This window comes from Brachyistius frenatus, unplaced genomic scaffold (genome assembly GCF_029030835.1).
Source record: "Brachyistius frenatus isolate BFR_SWC_R1_liver_20210118 unplaced genomic scaffold, ASM2903083v1 Contig_126, whole genome shotgun sequence".
In the NCBI taxonomy this organism is placed as follows: domain Eukaryota; kingdom Metazoa; phylum Chordata; class Actinopteri; family Embiotocidae; genus Brachyistius; species Brachyistius frenatus.
In genome coordinates, this window is record NW_027210725.1 from 1 (window position 1) to 27,605 (window position 27,605).

At 46.0% G+C, this 27,605-nt stretch overlaps 2 protein-coding genes and 1 long non-coding RNA gene across 7 annotated transcripts; all 3 read left to right on the forward strand.

Moving 5' to 3' along the window:
* The first annotated feature begins 2,890 nt into the window (after nt 1-2,890).
* Nucleotides 2,891-6,741, forward strand: mkrn2 (makorin, ring finger protein, 2). The gene is made up of 10 exons (XM_069714123.1): nt 2,891-2,984; nt 4,076-4,204; nt 4,718-4,857; nt 5,006-5,143; nt 5,220-5,395; nt 5,532-5,597; nt 5,668-5,816; nt 6,048-6,158; nt 6,249-6,393; nt 6,479-6,741. Exons 1-10 carry the CDS (start codon nt 2,959-2,961, stop codon nt 6,644-6,646), a joined length of 1,248 nt encoding a protein of 415 aa, XP_069570224.1. The 5' UTR covers nt 2,891-2,958; the 3' UTR covers nt 6,647-6,741.
* On the forward strand, nt 3,296-3,956 carry LOC138630038 (uncharacterized). The gene is made up of 3 exons (XR_011311608.1): nt 3,296-3,554; nt 3,627-3,799; nt 3,939-3,956. It is a non-coding gene; the product is annotated as an uncharacterized lncRNA (long non-coding RNA).
* Nucleotides 6,742-9,468: 2,727 nt separating the features above from the next.
* On the forward strand, nt 9,469-27,434 carry LOC138630053 (protein FAM107B). Of its 5 annotated transcripts, none has more exons than XM_069714156.1 (7): nt 9,469-9,684; nt 16,015-16,090; nt 20,418-20,616; nt 22,190-22,349; nt 24,726-24,934; nt 24,983-25,139; nt 25,267-27,434. In XM_069714156.1, exons 1-5 carry the CDS (start codon nt 9,661-9,663, stop codon nt 24,828-24,830), a joined length of 564 nt encoding a protein of 187 aa, XP_069570257.1. In that variant the 5' UTR covers nt 9,469-9,660; the 3' UTR covers nt 24,831-24,934; nt 24,983-25,139; nt 25,267-27,434. The 5 variants fall into 5 exon arrangements, with proteins under 5 accessions (XP_069570257.1, XP_069570255.1, XP_069570254.1 ...); XM_069714154.1 differs by having other exon boundaries at nt 24,726-24,923; nt 24,974-25,139; XM_069714153.1 differs by having other exon boundaries at nt 24,726-25,139; nt 25,256-27,434.
* The last annotated feature ends 171 nt before the right edge of the window (nt 27,435-27,605 follow it).

The window sequence follows — 27,605 nt, forward strand, 5'->3', positions numbered from 1 at the left end:
CATGATACACACATGATACACACGATACACACATGATACACACATGATACACACATGATACACACATGATACACACGATACACACATGATACACACATGATACACACACGATACACACACGATACACACATGATACACACATGATACACACACACGATACACACACGATACACACATGATACACACATGATACACACGATACACACATGATACACACAGATACACACATGATACACACATGATACACACATGATACACACACATACACACAATACACACATGATACACACATGATACACACGATACACACATGATACACACATGATACACACACACACATGATACACACATGATACACACATGATACACACATGATACACACACGATACACACATAATACACACATGATACACACAGATACACACATGATACACACATGAGATACACACGATACACACATGATACACACATACACACAGATACACACGATACACACATGATACACACATGATACATACATGATACACACATGATACACACATGATACACACGATACACACATGATACGATACACACATGATACACACAATACACACACATGATACACACATATGATACACACAATGATACACACATGATACACACATGATAAACACATGATACACATGATACACACGATACACACACACATGATACACACATACACACAGATACACATGATACACACATGATACACACACACATGATACACACATGAGATACACACATGATACACACATGATACACACATGATACAGATACACACATGATACACACGATACACACATGATACACACATGATACACACATGATGATAAACACATGATACACACATGATACACACGATACACACATGATACACACATGAGATACACGATACACACATGATACACACATGAGATACACATGATACACACGAGATACACACGATACACACATGATACACATGATACACACATGATACACACGATACACACATGATACACACATGAGATACACGATACACACATGATACACACTTGAGATACACATGATACACATGATACACACATGAGATACACACGATTCACACATAATACACACATGATACACACATAATACACATATGATACACATGATACACATGATACACACACGATACACACGCGATACACACACATGTACATGTTTATGACCGCCAGCAACAAACCGGAAAAAGGTATCACGGTCACTTTAGAAAACTTCAGAGCCAGTTGATTGACAGCTCAACCCAATTCATAGAATACATACAGCAATGAATACAAAAACAAACGTGAAAACAAAGACAAGACAAAGAAATGAGCGGTCTATAATTGTAATGGAGGTTTATTTTAACAGAGACAGAATATCCCCCCAAAAATCCACAAAATCACATCATATAAAAGTTATAAATTGATTTGCATTTGACTGTGTGAAATAAGTATCTGATCTCCGACCAACCATCAACAATTCTGGCTCCCACGGACTAGTTAGATTAGTCCTCTCACTTTAAGAAAGGACTCCGAATCTCAACTGGTTACCTGTATAAAAGACACCTGTCTCAACTAATTACCTGGGGCTCCATGGAGATCTGGTCTGGTGGGGTATCGATGATCATGAGGAAGGTGAGTGATCAGCCCAGAACTACACGGAGGAACTTGTTCATGATCTCCAGACAGCTGGGACCACAGTCACCATGGAAACCATCGGTAACACACGACGCCGTCATGGATTCAGATCCTGCAGCGCTGCGAGGTCCCCCGGCTCATGAAGACACATGGACAGACCTGTCTGAAGTTTACCAACGAACACCTGAAGGATTCAGAGAAGGCTTGGAGGAGGTGACGTGGTCAGAGGAGACCAACATCCAGCTCTTTGACATCAAGACTCGCTGTGTTTGGAGGAAGAGAAACGCTGACTAGAACCTGAGAACACCGTCCCACCGTCCCCACTGTCCCCACCGTCCTACCGTCCAACATGGAGGTGGAGACATTCTGCTTTGGGGGTGTTTCTCTGCTGAGGGGACAGGACGACTTCACCGCATCGAGGGGAGGACGGACGGGGCCGTTACCGGGACATCTTGGGGGATGACCTCCTTCCCTCAGCTGGGACACTGAAGACGGGTCGTGGACGGTCTTCAGCACCACAATGACCCAAAACATACGGCGAGGCAACAAAGGAGCGGCTCAAGAAGAAGCACATGAAGGTCACGGAGAGGTCGAGCCGGTCTCCGGACCTTCATCCCAGAGAACATCTGTGGAGGGAGCTGAAGCTTCCTGTTGCCGAGCAACAGCCTGGAAACCTGAAGGATTTGGAGGATCTGCAAAGAGGAGTGAACAACATCCCTCCTGAGATGTTCAAACCTGGAGACCAACTACCAGAAACGTCTGACCTCTGACCTCTGACCTCGCCAACAATGCTTTCTGCACCAAGTACTGAGTCATGTTCTGCTACGAGATCAAATACTTATTTCACACAATCAGATGCAAATCAATTTATAACTTTTATATAATGTGATTTTCTGGAATTTGTTTTTTATATTCTGTCTCTGTTAAAATAAACCTCCATTACAATTATAGACCGTTCATTTCTGTCAGTGGACAAACTTACAAAATGGGCAGGAGATCAAATAATTATTTCCTCCACTGTATATACGCATATATATGCATATATATTTTTGTTTTGGGGTTTAATGTTCAGTTTTAATTTGAAGATCAGCTTTCAGCAAAATTTACCTTTGAAATAAAATAAAGAATAATAAATGGAAATAGTCAGATAATTGCATTACAGTATATGAGTGGATTTACTTTTCAGAGAAGGAACCTTTGTCCGGTGTGTGCGGCTCTCAGTCGGAACTGTTTGAACGGGACACCGAGGTGACAACTTGGAAGCAGTCGTTGTAGCTAAAGGTCCGCGAGAAAGATGAGCACCAAACAGGTGACCTGCAGGTGAGTGTGTGGCTCTGCCTGTCTGTCTGTCACTCACCTGTCTGTCTGACTGTCTGTCTGTCGGTCTGACTGTCTTGCTTCTTGTTTCTGACGCGCATCACTACGTACGCGTTAGCATCGAGCTAATGTTTTTAGCTCTTAGCTTGCGTTCCGCTGTCACTTCAGTTTGAAGTTAAAACTCAGTCAGACTCCGCTGCTCCTCCTGCTCCTCCACCTCCTCCTGCTGCTCTTGCTCTTCCTCTCCTTCACCTCCTCCTCCTCATCTCCTCCTGCGCCTCCTCTTCTCCATTTCCTCCTCATCTCCACCTGCTCCTCCTCTTCTCCACCTGCTCCTCCTCTTCTCAACCTGCTGCTCCTCTTCTCCACCTCCTCCTGTATGACTGATTAATTACTAACGGTTTTATTTTGGTGAACTGCAGCTTCATAAAGTCCTTTAGATGAAATGACAGAGTATCAGACAGCAGGCCTTGAAGAGGTCCTGGAGGTCTTGGAGAGGTCAGGATGAAGACCTTGAAGAGGTCCTGGAGGTCCTGGAGAGGTCAGGATGAAGACCTTGAAGAGGTCCTGGAGGTCCTGGAGAGATCCTGGAGATCCTGGAGAGGTCCTGGAGGTCATGGAGAGGTCAGGATGAAGACCTTGAAGAGGTCCTGGAGAGGTCAGGATGAAGACCTTGAAGAGGTCCTGGAGGTCCTGGAGAGATCCTGGAGGTCCTGGAGAGATCTTGGAGGTCCTGAAGAGGTCGGGATAAGAACTTTGAAGAGGTCCTGGAGGTCCTGGAGAGGTCGGGATAAAGACCTTGAAGAGGTCCTGGAGAGGTCGGGATAAAGACCTTGAAGAGGTCCTGGAGAGGTCGGGATAAAGACCTTGAAGAGGTCCTCCTTGAAGAGATCCTGGAGGTCCTGGAGAGGTCGGGATAAAGACCTTGAAGAGGTCCTCCTTGAAGAGGTCCTGGAGGTCCTGGAGAGGTCAGGATGAAGAGGTTCAGGTTTCAGGAGTCCTTCACTAAGTAGTGCTATGGTAACCTTCAGGTCAATAAATCTGGACCTGGGATGTAGGGTAGTAGGGACCTGACATCACTTCCTGTGTTTCAGGTACTTCCTCCACGGAGTGTGCAGGGAAGGGAGCCGCTGTTTGTTCTCTCATGACCCGACCAGCAGTAAACCCTCCACCATCTGCAAGTTCTACCAGAGAGGAGTGTGTGCCTACGGAGAACGCTGCAGGTAACACACACCGACAGGGAACACACACACACACTCACTCACTCACTCACTCACTCACTCACTCACACACACACACACACACACACACACACACACACACACACACACACACACACACACACACACACACACACACACACACACACTCACTCACTCACACACACACACACACACACACACACACACACTCACTCACTCACTCACTCACTCACTCACTCACTCACTCACTCACTCACTCACACACACACACACACACTCACTCACTCACTCACTCACTCACTCACTCACTCACTCACTCACTCACTCACTCACTCACTCACTCACTCACTCACTCACTCACACACACACACTCACACACACCCGACAGGTAAACGGGTGCAGGGAGAGGAGCAGTGCATGATGGGAAAAAGAGTTTCTGTCTGAACACCAGACCTTCATGTGTTTCACAGGCTCGCCAGAGGTCAGACATTAGCATCAGTGTTACATCACTTCCTGTCTGTGATCTGTGTGCAGGTATGATCACATCAAACCACCCAGAGGAGGAGGAGGAGGAGGAGGAGGAGGAGGAGCTTCAGAGGGTGCAGCAGGTGGGGGAGGAGCTGGGGGCCGAGGCAGAGGGGCAGTGAAGAAGACGATGGTCCTGAGAGACAGAGGTGAAGAACACTGTGGTGAAGTCTGGAGGGACAGGATGTAAACAGGATGTAAACAGGGTGTAAACAGGAAGTTGTCAGCTGTGTGTTCTGAATCTAAATGATAGATTTAAAGATTATAGAACTGATGACTCAGGAATCTGTCTCTTAGTTCTGGGAGCAGAAAGCATGTTTGCGGCTCCAGCAGAGAGCTCGGGGTCAGAGGTCACGGCGGCGGCGGCGGCAGCTCCTCCTCAGTCGTATGTGGACGCCATCAGAACTGGTCTGGATGGTTCGGCACCGGAACAAGGTGCTGATCAATAACACCGTCCTGATGATCAGCTGATGTTCACAGACAATCACACCTTTTACTGTGTTCTCTGCAGCTCCTCCCCCAGTGGGCGGGGCTTACCAGGACCTTCCCCAGCTGTGTCCCTACGCAACCGCTGGACACTGTTACTACGGAGACAGCTGCACGTATCTCCATGGCGACCTGTGTGATGTGTGCGGGCTCCAGGTGCTCCACCCCCACGATCCCGAGCAGAGGAGAGCGCATGAGAAGGTGTGCACGTTCATGTAGTCTGTCTGTCTGTCTGTTTCTCTTTCTGTCTGTCTCCCATCTGTCTCCCAGCATCCCTCCCTCTGTCCCTCCCTGTCTCCCTCCCTGTCTCCCTGACTGCCTGTCTGTCTGCCTCCAGATGTGTCTGCTGGCCTTCGAGGCCGACATGGAGAAGGCCTTTGCAGCCCAGCTCAGCCAGGACAAGGTGGGTCCGGTTTCTCTTTGGTTCAGTTGCCATGGTGACAGTAACCCCAGTAACCGCTGCTGTTGTGCAGGTGTGCTCCATCTGCATGGAGGTGGTGGTGCAGAAGGCGAACCCGTCGGACCGCCGCTTCGGCATCCTGTCGTCCTGCTGTCACACCTTCTGCCTGGCCTGCATCCGGCAGTGGCGCTGCACCAGAACCTTCTGCAACAAGATCATCAAGTGAGGCCCGGTTCTACCGAGACCCGGTTCTGAACAGACACGGGTCTAAATAGACCAGGTTCTAAAGAGACCAGGTTCTACAGAGGTTCTAAAGAGTCTGATTAACTTTGTCAGTTTTACATTTCTTCAGAGAAAACTGTTCTTATTTTTTCGTGAAGGTTGTTACAGATCGATGCTCAACTGTTCCTGTCTCAGAACCGAGATCCGATCTGACCTGCGTCTCTGTCTCAGGTCGTGTCCCGAGTGCCGGGTGGTGTCTGAGTTCGTTATCCCCTCGGCATACTGGGTGGAGGACCAGGAGGAGAAGGACCACCTCATAGACCTCTTTAAGTCTGGGGTCAGGTGAGCCACGCCCACCTGCTTCCCAGCCAATGAGATATAAGGACGCCTTCTGTAGGTGAGCCGTGTCCGACCTGTGTTGTGTGTCTGCAGGAAGAAGGCCTGTAAGTACTTCGATCAGGGCCGCGGCTCGTGTCCCTTTGGAGGGAAGTGTTTGTACCTTCACGCCTTCCCGGACGGAACCCTGGCAGAACCCGACCGGCCGCGCAAACAGCTGAGCTCCGAGGGGAACGTCCGGGTCAGAACCTGCTCCTGCTGTCGTCCATCAGCTCGCTGCTGCTCGATGTTCTCGTGTCTAACGCCGGTTCTGTTTCTGGTTTCAGTTCATGAACAACGTCCGTCTGTGGGACTTCATCGAGGAGCGCGAGCAGCGCGAGCTGCCGCCGCTGCCGTCCCTCGACGATGACATCACAGAGCTGAGGGAGCTCTTCATGCAGATGTCGGGACCGAGCAACGACGGGCCGGAGACCCCGCCCACTGCAGACCAGTAGAGACTGGACTGGACGGCGTCCTCTGGTCTCCATGGTAACCTGTGTTTGGGCGGGACTCTTACGATGAATCCACATTAAATCATGTGACCACTGCAGCTGTGTTGATGTTTATTTAATGTGTTGGAGAAACAACAATCAGAGTGTCACATTACACCTTTATATATATACAGTGGAAGAAATAATTATTTGATCTCCTGCCCATTTTGTAAGTTTGTCCACTGACAGAAATGAACGGTCTATAATTATAATGGAGGTTTATTTTAACAGAGACAGAATATAAAAAACAAATTCCAGAAAATCACATCATATAAAAGTTATAAATTGATTTGCATCTGATTGTGTGAAATAAGTATTTGATCTCGTAGCAGAACATGACTCAGTACTTGGTGCAGAAAGCATTGTTGGCGAGGTCAGAGGTCAGACGTTTCTGGTAGTTGGTCTCCAGGTTTGAACATCTCAGGAGGGATGTTGTTCACTCCTCTTTGCAGATCCTCCAAATCCTTTAGGTTTCTAGGCTGTTGCTCGGCAACAGGAAGCTTCAGCTCCCTCCACAGATGTTCTCTGGGATGAAGGTCCGGAGACCGGCTCGACCTCGCCGTGACCTTCATGTGCTTCTTCTTGAGCCGCTCCTTTGTTGCCTCGCCGTATGTTTTGGGTCATTGTGGTGCTGAAGACCGTCCACGACCCGTCTTCAGTGTCCCAGCTGAGGGAAGGAGGTCGTCCCCCAAGATGTCCCGGTAACGGCCCCGTCCGTCCTCCCCTCGATGCGGTGAAGTCGTCCTGTCCCCTCAGCAGAGAAACACCCCCAAAGCAGAATGTCTCCACCTCCATGTTGGATGGTAGGACGGTGGGGACAGTGGGGACGGTGGGACGGTGTTCTCAGGTTCTAGTCAGCGTTTCTCTTCCTCCAAACACAGCGAGTCTTGATGTCAAAGAGCTGGATGTTGGTCTCCTCTGACCACGTCACCTCCTCCAAGCCTTCTCTGAATCCTTCAGGTGTTCGTTGGTAAACTTCAGACAGGTCTGTCCATGTGTCTTCATGAGCCGGGGGACCTCGCAGCGCTGCAGGATCTGAATCCATGACGGCGTCGTGTGTTACCGATGGTTTCCATGGTGACTGTGGTCCCAGCTGTCTGGAGATCATGAACAAGTTCCTCCGTGTAGTTCTGGGCTGATCACTCACCTTCCTCATGATCATCGATACCCCACCAGACCAGATCTCCATGGAGCCCCAGACCGAGGACATCCAGACCGAGGAGCCCCAGACTGAGGAGATCCAGACCGAGGAGATGCAGACTGAGGAGATCCAGACCGAGGAGATGCAGACCGAGGAGATCCAGACCGAGGAGATCCAGACCGAGGAGGTCCAGACCGAGGAGGGAGATGCAGACCGATGAGATGCAGACTGAGGAGGTCCAGACCGAGGAGGTCCTGACCGAGGAGATCCAGACCGAGGAGATGCAGACCGAGGAAGTCCAGACCGAGGAGCCTCAGACTGAGGAGATGCAGACCGAGGAGATCCAGACCGAGGAGTTCCAGACCGAGGAGATGCAGACCGAGGAGGTCCATGTCATTTCGTGTTTCTTCCATTTCCCAATAATCCACCAACAGTTATCTCCTTCTCACTGAGCTGCTGGCTGATGGTCTTGTAGTCCATTCCAGCCTCATGCAGGTCTGCGATCTGTCCCTGACATCCTGAGACAGCTCTTTGGTCTCCATGGTGGACAGGTTGGAATCTGATTGATTGAATCTGTGGACAGGTGTCTTTTATACAGGTAACGAATTGAGACGGGTGTCTTTTATACGGTTAATGAGTTGAGACGGGTGTCTTTTAGTACTTTCTTAAAGTGAGAGGACGAATCTAACCGTTTGTGGGAGACAGAATTGTTGATGGTTGGTCGGAGATCAAATACTTATTTCACACAATCAAATGCAAATTAATACGATGTGATTTTCCGGATATTTTTATTTTTTTTATATTCTGTCTCTGTTGTAATAAACCTCCATTACAATTATAACGCTCATTTCTTTGTCAGTGGACAAACTTTCAAAATCAGCAAGAAATCAAATAATTATTTCCTTCACTGTATATATGCATACACTGTATATTTATATCCTTATATATATCCATCTGGAGACTGCTGCATTCATTCCTCTTGACATCAGTGTTTGAATCCATCAGGCTCCACCTCCTCCTGGTCCTGATTGGTCAATAATCAGAACCAGGAAGTCCCTGTAAATCTTTGATTGGTCATGGATTAATCATATGATTGTATTGATATTACACTCCCAGCCACTGGAGGGAGCTGTTATACAAGAAGCTGAAGAGCCTCCAAACAAAGAAACAAATCAATGTATTGATCATTTGAGCAGCCAATCAGTGATCAGAGCAACAAAGTTTCCAAACATTAAAAGTGATTTCTGTTTGATTACAAATATAAGAAGTTGATCATATTTAAATCTACATGATATGTTTTATATAAATGAATGAATCATTTTCAGGTTGAAACTTTTATGTTAAAAAGTTCCCTCTGGTTTCCTGTCCTGAACACATGACCTTCATCAGAGTCAGTTTTATCTTCTTCACTCGGAGTCTCTGTTACTCATCTTCATCTTCATCATCATCATCATCATCATCTTCATCTTCTGCAAGTGAAGTTACGACATGAAACATGAAACTGAGGAAGAATTCAAACTATCTTCATCTGTGGAGGCGTCATGTCTCCTCTAATTACTTTAATCCAGTCAGAGCACCTTAACTCCTCACAGCCGAGAGCAGGGAGTCAGGCAGCAACAGGTGGCCGGGCTCCTCCTCCTCCTCCTTGTCCTCCTTGTCCTCCTTCTCCTCTTCCTCCTGCTCTCAGTGTGCTCTGGTTTGCTGACATGAAGCTTTCCGGGCTGCGTCGCACTGTGTCAGGCTAACAGAACCCCGGGCTGTCAGGCAGCAGGACGAACAGGAGGAAGAAGAGGAGCAGGAGAAAGAGGAAGGAGAACGGTGATCTGACGACTGCAGGATGGGAGCCTCTTATGGAAAGAAGGTGAGTGTTTGTTGTGAAGTTCTGAGTAGGACAACGGTTCTGATCGGGTTCTTCAGCGATGAAGATGACATCGTCAGTTTGAACTGATATTTAAGGAACTGGAGGATCACAGAACTGATTGGATCAATACAACCTGTTTACAACCAGTGACGCTGTGGAAAATACAAACAATGAAATGATTTGTATATCATATAAACTTTAATATTTAATTAGAAAGAAATCAAAGACAACAGATCAAATGTTGAAACTTTTATAAAAATATATTCTCATTTAGAATTTGAAGTCAGCAAGACGTCTCTGAAACATTGGGTCATGTTCACCACTGAGTTTTAACAACACTCTGTAAACATATGAACTGAGGAGGCCAGTTTCTGGAGTTTTGAAAGTGAAATGTCCCATTCTTGCCTGATAGAGGATTTCAGCTGCTCAACAGTTCAGGGCTTCCTTTGTTGTATTTTTCATGTCATGACATTTTTAAAGTGACAGAACATAAAGGATCAGCAGCTTGAAGCCATTTTGTTTTTTTCAGTTGATCCGATCAATAATCAGATCGATTCTGCAGGTTCGGTTTAGATGAGGTCACTCAGAGTCCAGAGTTTAAACATCATCTGATGATCTTCATATCAAATCTGTGGAAGACGTATCAACATTAAAATGAATAACAATCAAAACATTCACAGCAAATATAAGATCTTTGGAAGTGAAATGTTTCCTGGGTCAGAAACACAAACCTATCGTCCTCATTCGTCACTTCTAATAACCTTTCTAACCCTAACCTGCAACCCTAACTTTAACTAACCTTATATTTAATGAACCCTAATTTTAACTAACCTTACTTTTAACTAACCCTAACTTTAACTAACCCTAACTTTAACTAATCCTAACTAACCTTATAACCCTAACTTTAATTAATCCTAACCCTTCTAATAACCCCAACTAACCTTATAACCCTAACTTTAACTAACCCTAACTTTAACTAATCCTAACTAACCTTATAACCGTAACTTTAATTAATCCTAACCCTTCTAATAACCCCAACTAACCTTATAACCCTAACTTTAACTAACCCTAACTAACCATTCTCAGGTCAAAAAACTGTAACGTTTGAGAATAAATGAAACGAGCTGATTTGCACATTTCTACGAAACGTCTCGTCTGACGAACTCGAACTTCAGAACCAGTTTCAGTTACGAGGAAGTTCTGTTTCTTAAACACAACGTTTCAGAAGGAAAATGTTCAGAAGAGAAACCGCTTGAAGTTGCAGGAGGTGGCTGAAACATCTGGACAGATTTATATGTTTCTACGGAGACAAAATCAATTCTCCGTGTTTCTCTGTGTTCTCCATGTTCCATGTGTTCCTCCGTGTTCCACATATTCCTCCGTGTTCTCTGTGTTCCTCCGTGTTCTCTGTGTTCCACGTATTCCCCCGTGTTGTCCATATTCTCCGTGTTCCTCTGTGTTCTCCGTGTTCCATGTGTTCCTCCGTGTTCCACGTATTCCCCCGTGTTCTCGATGTTCTCCGTGTTCCCCTGTGTTCCTCCGTGTTCCACGTATTCCCCCGTGTTCTCCATGTTCTCCGTGTTCCTCTGTGTTCTCCATGTTCCATGTGTTCCTCCGTGTTCCACATATTCCTCCGTGTTCTCTGTGTTCCTCCGTGTTCTCTGTGTTCCACGTATTCCCCCGTGTTGTCCATATTCTCCGTGTTCCTCTGTGTTCTCCGTGTTCCATGTGTTCCTCCGTGTTCCACGTATTCCCCCGTGTTCTCGATGTTCTCCGTGTTCCCCTGTGTTCCTCCGTGTTCCACGTATTCCCCCGTGTTCCTCCGTGTTCTCTATGTTCCACGTGTTCCTCCGTGTTCTCCGTGTTCCTCTGTGTTCTCCGTGTTCCACGTGTTCCACGTATTCCCCCGTGTTCCTCCGTGTTCTCTATGTTCCACGTGTTCCTCCGTGTTCTCCGTGTTCCACGTATTCCCCCGTGTTCTCCGTGTTCCATGTATTCCCCTGTGTTCTCCGTGTTCCTCCGTGTTCTCTGTGTTCCACGTGTTCCTCCGTGTTCTCCGTGTTCCACGTATTCCCCTGTGTTCCTCCGTGTTCTCTATGTTCCGCGTGTTCCTCCGTGTTCTCCGTGTTCCACGTATTCCCCCGTGTTCTCCGTGTTCCATGTATTCCCCTGTGTTCTCCGTGTTCCTCCGTGTTCTCTGTGTTCCACGTGTTCCTCCGTGTTCTCCGTGTTCTACGTATTCCCCCGTGTTCTCAGTGTTCTCTGTGTTTCTCAGTATTCCACGTGTTCCTCCATGTTCCACGTGTTCTTCCGTGTTCTCCGTGTTCCTCTGTGTTCCTTTGTCTTCGTTCTCGCTGTAAAGTTCCTCAGAGATGAAACAAAGCCGAACTCGAGTAACGAGAAACGACTTCACCACAGAAACAAATATTTGAGTTATGAAGCACAGCGCACCTGCTGAGGAGTGCTGGGGTGTGTTTGTTGCCACGGTAACAAACAGCTGACAGCAGGCGGGTGTGTGTGTGGTGGTCTGAGAGGGGGTTATGCAGCTGCAATGCTCCGCCAACATCAAGTCATTGGTCTATTTCTGTTCCCGTCAGCAGCAGCAGGTGGAGGCGAGCTGCGACCTCTGACTGTGACCTTTGACCTGCTGCGACCTCTGACTGTGACCTTTGACCTGCTGCGACCTCTGACAGAGTGTTTCCGGCTTCTCTAACACCGTTCATTACCGGAAGGTGTGTGTGTGTGTGTGTGTGTGTGTGTGTGTGTGTGTGTGTGTGTGTGTGTGTGTGTGTGTGTGTGTTAAATCCAGCTCGGAGGCAGATTAGGACGATCAGAGAAGATCCTGCAGCTAAAATTAGAGAGAGCGTCTTATCTAGGAACAGGAGGCAAGAATGACATCGTGAATAAATCATCAATAAACTGAGGGAGATTTGAATTATGAGACAAAAAAAACTGAATGAGGTAAAAGGTCAAAGTGTCGGTGATGATTTCATTAATTATTGATGACCTACAGCACAGATCAATCATCAGTATCAGAAAGTAGAACATCATTCAGACACACAGGCTGCTGACGGTTCAGAAACAAGTGCTTTTATTTTGAAGGGCAGGTGGATGTGTTTTCCATTGAAAGGCTCTGAGTACTTCCTGCTGCAGCTCTGAGCTGTAATGCTGCTGTGTGACCAGCAGAGGTCAGAGGTCAGTGTGTGACCAGCTGAGACGTCAGAGGTGTTGATCAAAATGATCATTGGTTATTGACTATATATGCAGGTCACCTGGTTTTACTGCAGCGGCGTGTCATGTCTCTTCCTGTTCAGTCTACTCTGTTCATCAATAAAGTTTGATTGATTGACTTTAATTGATTTTTCTGACCGATTAATAACTGTCCTTAAGGAAGCGCTGCACCCTCGAGGGGACGGAAGAGTCAGCTTCAGGGGGGAGATGCTGCTGTTCTCTGCTCCTCTCGAGGTTTATTCTGAAGGACCACCTCTACAGGAAGTGATGTCACAGTGAATCTGAACATCCGTGTTTCATGCGTGTCTGAGTGTACTGTTCCTTTAAGAACATGCAACCTCACGTGTTTTCATGTTCCGGCCTCCTTCCTCCTCCTCTTCCTCCTCCTCATCCACCTCCTTCCTCTTCTACTTCCTCCTCCTCCTCTTCTTCTCCTCCTTCCTTCTCCTCCTCCTCCTCCACCTCCTCCTCTTCATCTTCTTCATCCTCCTCCACCTCTTCCTCTTCCTTTTCTTCTTCCTCCTCCTCCTCCTCCTCCTCCTCTTTAACCCCCTCCATGAATGGACTTTGTGTTGGTTGCTAGGAGCGACTTCATCAGGCAGCAACATGGTGACAAGGCCCTCACTGTCTCAAAGACCCCCCGCCCCCATCCCCCTCCCCCACCCCCCAACTGGGGTGAGTGTGTGTGTGTGTGACATGAATGTTGTTTACAGGATGTTAACAGGCTTCCTGAAGGTTCTCTAGTTCTGATCTGGTCCATCTGTCTCCACCTGTTTCCACCTGTCTCCACCTGTTTCCATCTGACTCCACCTGTTTCCATCTGACTCCACCTGTTTCCATCTGTCTCCACCTGTTTCCATATGTCTCCACCTGTTTCCACCTGTTTCCATCTGTCTCCACCTGTTTCCATCTGACTCCACCTGTTTCCACCTGTTTCCATATGTCTCCACCTGTTTCCATCTGACTCCACCTGTTTCCATCTGTCTCCACCTGTTTCCATCTTTCTCCACCTGTTTCCATCTGTCTCCACCTGTTTCCATCTGTCTCCACCTGTTTCCATCTGACTCCACCTGTTTCCACCCGTCTCCACCTGTTTCCACGTGTTTCCATCTGACTCCACGTGTTTCCATCTGACTCCACTTGTTTCCATCTGTCTCCACGTGTTTCCATCTGTCTCCACCTGTTTCCACGTGTTTCCATCTGACTCCACCTGTTTCCACCTGTCTCCACCTGTTTCCATCTGACTCCACCTGTTTCCATCTGTCTCCACGTGTTTCCATCTGTCTCCACCTATTTCCATCTGACTCCACCTGTTTCCATCTGTCTCCACCTGTTTCCATCTGACTCCACCTGTTTCCATCTGACTCCACCTGATTCCACCTGTCTCCACCTGTTTCCATCTGACTCCACCTGTTTCCACGTGTTTCCATCTGACCACCTGTTTCCATCTGACTCCACCTGTTTCCATCTTTCTCCATCTGTTTCCATCTGACTCCACCTGTTTCCACCTGTCTCCACCTGTTTCCATCTGACTCCACGTGTTTCCATCTGTCTCCACCTGTTTCCATCTGACCACCTGTTTCCATCTGTCTCCACCTGTTTCCATCTGACTCCACCTGTTTCCACCTGTCTCCACCTGTTTCCATCTGACTCCACCTGTTTCCACCTGTCTCCACATGTTTCCATCTGTCTCCACCTATTTCCATCTGACTCCACCTGATTCCATCTGACTCCACCTATTTCCATCTGTCTCCACCTGTTTCCATCTGACTCCACCTGTTTCCATCTGACTCCACCTGATTCCACCTGTCTCCACCTGTTTCCATCTGACTCCACCTGTTTCCACGTGTTTCCATCTGACCACCTGTTTCCATCTGACTCCACCTGTTTCCATCTTTCTCCATCTGTTTCCATCTGACTCCACCTGTTTCCACCTGTCTCCACCTGTTTCCATCTGACTCCACGTGTTTCCATCTGTCTCCACCTGTTTCCATCTGACCACCTGTTTCCATCTGTCTCCACCTGTTTCCATCTGACTCCACCTGTTTCCACCTGTCTCCACCTGTTTCCATCTGACTCCACCTGTTTCCATCTGTCTCCACCTGTTTCCATCTGACTCCACCTGTTTCCACCTGTCTCCACCTGTTTCCATCTGACTCCACCTGTTTCCACCTGTTTCCACCTGTCTCCACATGTTTCCATCTGACTCCACCTATTTCCATCTGACTCCACCTGTTTCCATCTGACTCCACCTGTTTCCACCTGTCTCCACATGTTTCCATCTGACTCCACCTATTTCCATCTGACTCCACCTGATTCCATCTGACTCCACCTATTTCCATCTGTCTCCACCTGTTTCCATCTGACTCCACCTGTTTCCATCTGACTCCACCTGATTCCACCTGTCTCCACCTGTTTCCATCTGACTCCACCTGTTTCCACGTGTTTCCATCTGACCACCTGTTTCCATCTGACTCCACCTGTTTCCATCTTTCTCCATCTGTTTCCATCTGACTCCACCTGTTTCCACCTGTCTCCACCTGTTTCCATCTGACTCCACGTGTTTCCATCTGTCTCCACCTGTTTCCATCTGACCACCTGTTTCCATCTGTCTCCACCTGTTTCCATCTGACTCCACCTGTTTCCACCTGTCTCCACCTGTTTCCATCTGACTCCACCTGTTTCCACCTGTCTCCACCTGTTTCCATCTGACTCCACCTGTTTCCACCTGTCTCCACCTGTTTCCATCTGACTCCACCTGTTTCCACCTGTCTCCACCTGTTTCCATCTGACTCCACCTGTTTCCATCTGTCTCCACCTGTTTCCATCTGACTCCACCTGTTTCCACCTGTCTCCACCTGTTTCCATCTGACTCCACCTGTTTCCATCTGACTCCACCTGTTTCCATCTGTCTCCACCTGTTTCCATCTGACTCCACCTGTTTCCACCTGTCTCCACCTGTTTCCATCTGACTCCACCTGTTTCCACCTGTCTCCACATGTTTCCATCTGACTCCACCTATTTCCATCTGACTCCACCTGTCTGAGATAGATTTCTGTTTCCTATCTCCTGAGCATGTCTCTTCTTCTGTGGTTTCAGAAGGGATACAACATCGACCACGAGCCTCCAGTGAAGCAGCAGTGTGTGAAGAACGGGAGGAACCCGACCATTCGAGGTCAGTTTGTTCCTCTCAGGCTCTCGTCTGTCATGGAGGGAATGTTCTGTGATGTTCTGTGATGTTCTATGTTCTGTAATGTTCTGTGATGTTCTATGTTCTGTGATGTTCTGTGATGTTCTATGTTCTGTTATGTTCTGTGATGTACTATGTTCTGTTATGTTCTGTGATGTTCTATGTTCTGTGATGTTCTATGTTCTGTAATGTTCTGTGATGTTATTTGATGTTCTGTGATGTTCTATGTTCTGTGATGTTCTGTTTTGTGATGTTCTGTTTTGTGATGTTCTGTGATTTTCTGTGATGTTCTACATTCTGTGATTTTCTGTGATGTTCTATGGTTTGTGATGTACTATATTCTGTGATGTTCTATGGTTTGTGATGTTCTATGTTTTGTGATGTTCTATGTTTTGTGATGTTCTATGTTCTGTGATGTTCTATGTTTTGTGATGTTCTATGCTCTGTAATGTTCTGTGATGTTATTTGATGTTCTGTGATGTTCTATGTTCTGTAATGTTCTGTGATGTTATTCAATGTTCTGTGATGTTATATTTTCTGTAATGTTCTGTGATGTTCTATGTTCTGTAATGTTCTGTGATGTTCTATGTTCTGTGATGTTCTGTGATGTTATTTAATGTTCTGTGATGTTCTATGTTCTGTGATGTTCTGTGATGTTCTACGTTCTTTGATTTTCTGTGATGTTCTATGTTTTGTGATGTACTATGTTTCATGATGTTCTATGGTTTATGATGTTCTATGTTTTGTGATGTTCTATGGTTTGTGATGTTCTATGTTTTGTGATTTTCTATGTTTTGTGATGTTTTATGTTTTGTGATGTTCTATGGTTTGTGACGTTCTATGTTTTGTGATTTTCTATGTTTTGTGATGTTCTATGTTTTGTGATGTTCTACGCCACCATCAGTTTGGAACTGGAAATACAAACACTTTTTATTTATGATAATCAGTTTTTATTTATAATCATACATTTCCTCTGGAAACAGAAGAAAAGCTGAGAGCAGCGTGGGAACAGGCTGAGGGTAGGCTGCTGTACAAAGAGGAGGGGGGAGATGAGGAGGAGGAGAAGGAGGAGGAAAAGGAGTGACACACTGAGGATCATGTGACCGCTGTTTCACACTCAGCATGCTTCAGTTGCGTTGGAGGAGCAGAGAATGAAGGTTCTCTCAGAGTAACTCAGATCAGATCATCAGGACCTGATCAGCTGGACCGGATCAATCAGATCGATCAGATCAATAACATCAATCAGATCTATAATATGGATCAGATGGATCGGAGAGCGATCAGCAGCCTCAGACAGCCGGACTTAATCAGGGAGGGGATGGTAAAGTCTGGTAGGACTTTTACTCTTTATCATCACATCGAACTTCCACTCTGCAGTTTTTAGTTCAAATAAATTAGTTATAAATGTGAGTTTAAATATTATTATTCTGCAACAATATAACTTTATTCTAATAATAATAACTAAATGTATAATAAAGTGTAACTACGTATTATCAATAAGAACAGAAGCTGTGTCATCGTTGACTGCATGTCGGTAGCATTTGAAAAATACTGCTTTTATATATTTTAAACTTTATATATAAATATAAAAAATATATTTCATAATGTTTTGTGTAAAATGTTTGTTTGTACAGCTGTAAAAAATAATTCAATATGAAATTGTGAAATAAAGAGCAGGACTTGGTAGACCTGGTGTTTCCGTTTATTATTCCCTGTATTTCATCCGTCACCTCCAGTTTGGTGGTTTAGTTCAGGTTTGGTGGTTTAGTTCAGGTTTGGTGGTTTAGTTCCGGTTTGGTGGTTTAGTTCTGGTTTGGTGGTGTAGTTCAGGTTTGGTGGTTTAGTTCCAGTTTGATAGTTTAGTTCAGGTTTGGTGGTTTACTTCAGGTTTGGTGGTTTAGTTCCAGTTTGATAGTTTAGTTCAGGTTTGGTGGTTTAGTTCCGGTTTGGTGGTTTAGTTCAGGTTTGGTGGTTTATTTCCAGTTTAGTGGTTTAGTTCAGGTTTGGTGATTTAGTCCTGGTTTGGTGATTTAGTCCTGGTTTGGTGGTTTAGTTCCAGTTTGGTAGTTTAGTTCAGGTTTGGTGGTTTAGTTCCGGTTTGGTAGTTTAGTTCCGGTTTGGTGGTTTAGTTCCAGTTTGGTGGTTTAGTTCAGGTTTGGTGGTTTAGTCCCGGTTTGGTGGTTTAGTTCAGGTTTGGTGGTTTAGTTCCGGTTTGGTGGTTTAGTTCAGGTTTGGTGGTTTAGTCCCGGTTTGGTGGGTTAGTTCAGGTTTGGTGGTTTAGTTCCGGTTTGGTGGTTTAGTTCCGGTTTGGTGGTTTAGTTCAGGTTTGGTGGTTTAGTCCCGGTTTGGTGGTTTAGTTCAGGTTTGGTGGTTTAGTCCCGGTTTGGTGGTTTAGTTCAGGTTTGGTGGTTTAGTCCCGGTTTGGTGGTTTAGTTCAGGTTTGGTGGTTTAGTTCCAGTTTGGTGGTTTAGTTCAGGTTTGGTGGTTTAGTTCCGGTTTGGTGGTTTAGTCCCGGTTTGGTGGTTTAGTTCAGGTTTGGTGGTTTAGTCCCGGTTTGGTGGTTTAGTTCAGGTTTGGTGGTTTAGTTCCAGTTTGGTGGTTTAGTTCAGGTTTGGTGGTTTAGTTCCGGTTTGGTGGTTTAGTTCCGGTTTGGTGGTTTATTTCCAGTTTGGTGGTTTAGTTCAGGTTTGGTGATTTAGTCCCGGTTTGGTGGTTTAGTCCTGGTTTGGTGGTTTAGTTCCGGTTTGGTGGTTTAGTCCTGGTTTAGTGGTTTAGTTCCAGTTTGGTGGTTTAGTCCTGGTTTGGTAGTTTAGTTCCGGTTTGGTGGTTTACTTCCAGTTTGGTGGTTTAGTTCCAGTTTGGTGGTTTACTTCCAGTTTGGTGGTTTAGTTCCAGTTTGGTGGTTTAGTTCCGATTTGGTGTTTTAAACCCGTTGCGTTGTTCTCTGATAGCTGATGTTGGTTATTGATTGATGGCAGTAGGTGGAGCGATCAATAACTGGACCGTTGCCATGGTTACGTCCTGTTTGTCTGTTGCATCATGTGTTTGGTGACCTGCAGTGTTTATGTAAGAGTGTTTGAACAGTGTTAATGGACCGAACCGTCGACCTGTTCTCAGTTCAATGTGGTTCTTAAAAGTTTTTCTCATCCTGAAATCCGAAGACCAAAAACCCTGAAAGGATGTATTTTATTTTGTAGGTTTTGGTTTAGTTTTGGTTTGATGCTTTTAGCAGCAGATCTGATTTAGAGACTTTTATTTCTTGGGGATGAACGAGTGACTGAATGAATGAATAAATGAATGAATGAATAAATGAATGAATGAATGAATAAATGAACGGATGAATGGATGAACGGATGAAAGGATGAAAGGATGAAAGACATTATCGTCTGATGTTGTGGTGAAACATGATCCCGTTTCCTGGTTCAGTCCGAGCGTCTTCTCTGAGGTTGTAACCAGATAAAGTTCCTCAGAGACGTTCAGTCGGTCGATATGAAACCTCAGAACGTCTTGATGTCGTCCTGCGGGACATCCAACGCTCAAACACCTCCATGTTCAGGAGACTCTGATGGACCTGCAGCTGCTATTGTTGTTGTTGTTATTGTTATGGTTGATGTTGTTGTTGTTGTTGTTATTGTTATTGTACGTCCCTAATATTCTGGTGTCTGGAGGCAGTAAATCCCTGCAGCAGGTCCAACATCGGTCTGAGCGTCTGTCCTCATCCTGGAACCGACGACATGATGTGACGTCTGAGCCTCATTTCATTTTTGTGAAATATGACGCAGCGCTGGACGAGTTCTCCGGTTCAGAACAAGCTCTTTGTTGACGACATGTGATCTCCGTCTCCCAGAATATCTGAGGACTCGGATCAGATGCCCGTTAATCTGCCCCGAGCTGCAGAGACCCAACTGTCTCAGAGACCTGAAACCAATGTCTGTCCAACAACAGGACACCAGAACCAGAACCAGTACCAGAACCGCAACCAGAACCGCAACTGCAACCAGAACCAGAACCACAACCACAACCACAACCAGAACCAGAACCAGAACCAGAACCAGAACCAGAACCAGAACCGCAACCATTTTGGACACATTGGACATTCTCATGTCTGACGTCCCGCCAGCGTCCTCGGAGGACACCGAGTCTAATAACAGCCAAACATCTGGAAGGTTTAGTTCTTCTTAAAGCAGCTCCTTTTCTGGTCTGATGGTGGCGCTACAACTGAAACTTCATATCTAACAGTAAAGTTCTATCAAAGACATTCAATTTTGAGTCCCAATGTTTTCATGTTCTGTCTCTGTCCTCGTGTCTTCAGCATCAGCGTATGCAGACCTGCAGCGGCCTGAGGGCGTCCACAGGAAGCCGTCTCCGGTGTCAATCCACGTCCCGCAGCCGGATTACCTGGACGGAGACGAGGATGAGGACCTCATCAAACCCAAGAAGCTGCTGAACCCCGTTAAAGCTTCGAAAAGTCACCAGGAGCTCCACCGAGAACTGCTGAGCAGCTGCAAACGGTAAGAGGACAGGGACACTGACCATGACCAGGATAGGGACACTGACCAGGATGGGGACACTGACCGGGATGGGGACACTAACCATGACCAGGATAGGGACACTGACCAGGACAGGGACACTGACCATGACCAGGATAGGGACACTGACCAGGATGGGGACACTGACCGGGATGGGGACACTAACCATGACCAGGACGGGGACACTGACTGGGATGGGGACACTGACCAGGACGGGGACACTGACCATGACCAGGATGAGGACACTGACCGGGATGGGGACACTGACCAGGATGCAGACACTGACCATGACGGGGACACTGACCAGGACGGGGACACTCACCAGGACCAGGACGGGGACACTGACCAGGACGGGGATGGAGACACTGACTATGACCAGGACGGGGGCACTGACCGGGATGGAGACACTGATCGGGATGGGGACAGTGACCAGGATGGGGACACTGACCGGGACGGGGACACTGACCAGGACGGGGAGACTGACCATGACCAGGACGGGGGCACTGACCGGGATGGGGACACTGATCGGGATGGGGACAGTGACCAGGATGCAGACACTGACCATGACAGGGACACTGACCAGGACAAGGACGGAGACACTGACCAGGACCAGGATGGGGACACTGACCAGGACCAGGACAGAGATACTGACCATGACCAGGATGGGGAAACTGACCAGGACGGGGACACTGACCAGAATGGGGACATTGACCAGGGCAGGGACGGGGACACTGACCAGGATGGAGACGGGGACGGGGACACTGACCAAGACAGGGACGGGGACACTAACCAGGACGGGGATACTGACCAGAAAGGAGACACTGACCAGGACGGGGACACTGACCAGCACGGGGACACTGACCAGGATGGAGACACTCACCAGGACAGAGACACTGACCAGGATGGGGACACTGACCAGGACGGTGACATTGACCAGGACGGGGACACTGCTCAGGACGGGGACCGAGACACTGACCAGAACGGGGACGGGGACATTGACCAGGACGGGGACATCGACCAGGACAGAGACACTGACCAGGACGGGGACACTGACCAGGACGGAATCCAGTCTGAGACACCGACCAATCAGAGAACAACATTTTCTGGTTTGATGTGTTCATGAATCAGTCTATTGGCGTCTTCATTGTTGAGTTCACACTCTTTGAGGACGTTGCTAGGCAACAGCCTCCAGCTTCACAGGCCTCCGCCACCGAGAACACTGGGAAAGTTTTCACCTCCACACAGTCACAGAGCGTTGATGCTGCTCGGTGATGTGAGCACTTCAAACAGAACTTCATTTAAAACTTCTTGCAGTGTGATCCAGATGTAAACAAACACCTGATCATATAAATGTTTTAATTATTAATAATTTCAATAAAATTTATAAACGTCTCCGTGTCAGTTTTAAACTTCAGTTTGAATTTTTTTTTTATTCACTTTTATCACAGCAGCTTTAAAACCACTTCATGTTTATCTGCTGTGACGTCACAGCGCCCCCTGTTGAATCAAACTCTCATTACATCATGTGTGTGAACACGGGTGTTGTGTGTTGCAGGGGGGGGGTGAGTGTGGAGATGAAGCCGGAGCTGCAGAGAGTTCTGGAAACCAGAAAGAGAGATCAGCTGATCCGGCAGAAGAAACAGGAAGAGGAAGCTCACAGGAAGATCTCTCCTCTGGAGGCGGAGCTAATGAAGAGGCACCGCAAGCTGGAGGAGGTAACACACACATACACACACTGATACACACACTGATACACACACACATACACACACTGATACACACACTGATACACACACACATACACACACTGATACACACACTGATACACACACACATACACACACTGATACACACACTGATACACACACACATACACACATTGATACACACACTGATACACACACACATACAGACACTGATACACACACTGATACACACACACACACACACACACACACACACATACACACACTGATACACACACTGATACACACACACACACACTGATACACACACACACACACATACACACACTGATACACACACACACACACTGATACACACACTGATACACACACACATACACACACACATACACACATTGATACACACATTGATACACACACTGATACACACACTGATACACACATTGATACACACACTGATACACACACTGATACACACACTGATACACACACACATACACACATTGATACACACACTGATACACACACACATACAGACACTGATACACACACTGATACACACACACACACATTGATACACACACTGATACACACACACATACACACACACACACACACACACACACACACACACACACACACACACACATACACACATACACACACTGATACACACACTGATACACACACACATACACACACTGATACACACACTGATACACACACACATACACACACTGATACACACACTGATACACACACACATACACACACTGATACACACACTGATACACACACACATACACACACTGATACACACACTGATACACACACACATACACACATTGATACACACACTGATACACACACACACACACACTGATACACACACACACACATACACACACTGATACACACACACACACACACACTGATACACACACTGATACACACACACATACACACACACATACACACATTGATACACACATTGATACACACACTGATACACACACTGATACACACATTGATACACACACTGATACACACACTGATACACACACTGATACACACACACATACACACATTGATACACACACTGATACACACACACATACAGACACTGATACACACACTGATACACACACACACACATTGATACACACACTGATACACACACACATACACACACACACACACACACACACACACACACACACACACACACACACACACACATACACACACTGATACACACACTGATACACACACACATACACACACTGATACACACACTGATACACACACATACACACATTGATACACACACTGATACACACACTGATTCACACACACATACACACACTGATACACACACTGATACACACTCACATACACACACTGATACACACACTGATACACACACACATACACACACTGATACACACACTGATACACACACACATACACACATTGATACACACACTGATACACACACACATACACTGATACACACACACATACAGACACTGATACACACACACACACACACACACTGATACACACACTGATACACACACACACACACACACACACACACACACACACACACACACACACACACACACACACTGATACACACACTGATACACACACACACACACTGATACACACACACACATACACACACTGACACACACACACACACACACACACACTGATACACACACACATACACACACACACACACACACATACACACACTGATACACACACTGATACACACACTGATACACACATTGATACACACACTGATACACACACTGATACACACACACACATACACACACACATACACACATTGATACACACACTGATACACACACACATACAGACACTGATACACACACACACACACACACACACACACACATTGATACACACACTGATACACACACACACACACACACACACACACACACACACACACACACACACACACACACACACATACACACATACACACACTGATACACACACACATACACACACTGATACACACACTGATACACACACATACACACATTGATACACACACTGATACACACACTGATTCACACACTGATACACACACTGATACACACATATACACACACTGATACACACACACATACACACACTGGTACACGCACTGATACACACACGTACACACACTGATACACACACACATATACACACACTGATACACACACATACACACACTGATACACACACACGTACACACATTGATACACATTAACATACACTAACACACACAAACATTAATTTACACAGTATGTCTTTAGTCCCCTGAAATGTCTCTCTGTCTGTCTGTCTCTGTCTCAGCTGGACAGACAGCAGCAGGAGGACCTGAAAGCTCCAGAGTTTGTGAAAGTGAAGGAGAATCTGAGACGGACGTCCATTCACAGTAAAGAGGAGAAGGAGGTGTAGAGACAGATGTGATGACAGAGACCCACAGTGTCCACAGGTCTCCTGGACTCAGACGCTCTGAGGACACTCTGAGGACACTGAGGACACTCTGAGGTCACTATGAGGTCACTCTGATGCTCTGAGGTCACTGAGGACACTCTGAGGACACTGAGGTCACTCTGAGGACACTCTGAGGTCACTGAGAACACTCTGAGGACACTCTGAGGTCACTCTGAGGTCACTCTGAGGACACTCTGAGGTCACTGAGAACACTGAGGTCACTCTGAGAACACTGAGGTCACTCTGAGGTCACTCTGAGGACACTCTGAGGTCACTGAGAACACTGAGAACACTGAGGACACTCTGAGGAGAGAACACTCTGAGGACACTCTGAGGTCACTCTGAGGTCACTCTGAGGTCACTCTGAGGTCACTGAGAACACTGAGGTCACTCTGAGAACACTGAGGTCACTCTGAGGTCACTCTGAGGACACTCTGAGGTCACTGAGAACACTGAGGACACTCTGAGGTCACTGAGGACACTCTGATGTCACTCTAAAGACACTCTGAAGACACTCTGAGGTGGACCAGGTGCAGAGACACAGACGATGTCCTGTGGGGACAGACAGTTGTCTGAGGACAGAAGGACAGCTGTGACGTAGAGGTTGATCAGCTCTGATTGGCTGACTGTAAAGTAAACAGGAAGTTGGAGCAGCGAACAAAAACAAACGAGATGTTTCTGAAAGACAAGAGAAAAACAAGCAAACGTTAAGTTTCAGATGAAAAACAAACGATAACGATTTAACGAGTTTTAATCACGACAAACAGAAACAATATCAATGAAAACATTTTATTGAAATTAGATGTTACATCAGAATTATGATTTATGGTTTCTGGTGTCGTGTTTCCTGCTGGAGATCGACAATTAATAACTCGATTATTTCCTGTTTCAGTTCTCGTTAAAGATGAAGAAATCTTTGTTTTTATTAACATCAGAAGTCGTGAAAGCGTCTTCTTCTTCTAGTTGTTTTTTTTGACCAATTTAAAGGTGCGTCACCGCCACCTACTGGAGCAAAAGATTAGTTGTGAAATCAAAGCTGCTTGCTCTCCAAAACCTCCCCGAAGGTTCACTCGGTTCTACCTGCTGCTTTCAAAATAAAAGCTAAGAGAAGAATTTGATATAAATGAAAGTGATTAAAATCACATCCAGTTTGTTTGAGAGACAGTGAGGACGTTTCCACGGTGATGAAGGCTGAACTGAACGACCAGGAGTCAAAAAACCTCTTCAGGAAATGATTTATGAATGAAAGTCATCGTCACTTCGACTCTGAGACGTCAGACAGCCTGAAAGGAACTGCACAGTACAAACAACAGCAATAACAACAACAACAACAATGATAATAAAGTTCTTGTGTTCTGTGGTCCCTTTCAGACAGTACTTTCAGAATAAGAGCATCACACATGAAGACCCTCTGCAGCACTGAGATCAGCTGACTGAACGTCTGAATCTGTTTAACAGACGTGTTGATGACGTGTTGTCCGAACAGCAACACGGAAGCACATGTTTGACTTCTTCCTGTTTCTGTTTAAAGAACTTCTGTAAACACCTGCAGCATGAAACACAGACTTTATTTAGAAAGGTTTGTTTACTGTAAACTTCCTGTTTTCAGATTTCAGGCTGATGTTTTTAATTCTGTCAGCTGGAAGGAAATCAGAAGATAATTTATTAACGACAAACAGCAGCTCTAATAAACTTCTAACGTCATGTGTCTGGAACAGCTGATAAAAAGCTTTTAGTTTTCTTCATTAAATATAAATACATATCATGTGTGTATCCAGACAACCCAGTGTTACCACATACATGACAGACACGCCGGTCCACCACAGCAAAATATTGAGATAGTCCCGCTTTGGGTTGTCGAGGCGTGAAAGTTACATGTTTTGAAAGCTTTTCCCAACCATGTTTTATTTTTCATGAATCCAACCACGTGTTTTACCTAAAGTTTAATTTTCCTGTAAGTCACATGGATGTAATCATGCAGTAGGTTCATTTTGGTACTCTACAGGAAAACGTGTAATTTCCATGCCCAGACAGCGTAAAGCGTGTCTATTTCACATTTAGCTGTGATGGCAGATGGATCCAGGATGTGTGTTACCAGTCTGCTGTAATCTCAGGCTGCTGATGACACACTCTGGATGTATGAATATATATTTATATGATATTTGAACATAAACTGTGAAATGAGGCTAAAGTGAGACTTCACTAATTCTGAGAGCTGCCTTTTTATGATTGAGATTGTCATTTATTGAGCCACTTGTTTCCATGGAAACAGACTGCAGACTCCTGCGTCCTCACAGCAGGGGGCACTGCAGCACAGAGAGGTTAAAGGTTGAAAGAGCAGGTTGAGAAACGGGATCCAGACCGAGAGAAGCAACCAGGTTCTGCTGCTGAACCCAGAACGCTTCGTGAAGCGGTTCACTGTGAGGATCAATAACAGGTCGAAGGGATGTTTCAGGGTCCAGAAGCTCATCACACATGAAAAAGAACCATTACAGTTAAAATGAAGAAATTTATTTTTATTTTCTGTCAGTTTGTTGACATGAAGATATTAAAGGACTAACCCTGCTGTTTGATTCTTTATTGTCACCTCACATCTGATTTCAGGACAGAAACCGTCCTGAACGCAGCTCACAGGTTTTTATTCTATTATTATTATTATTATTATTATTATTACGTGTGTAACAGGAAACCATCCCAGCAGCAATAACCTATAAAATCTATACAAGAAATATATTC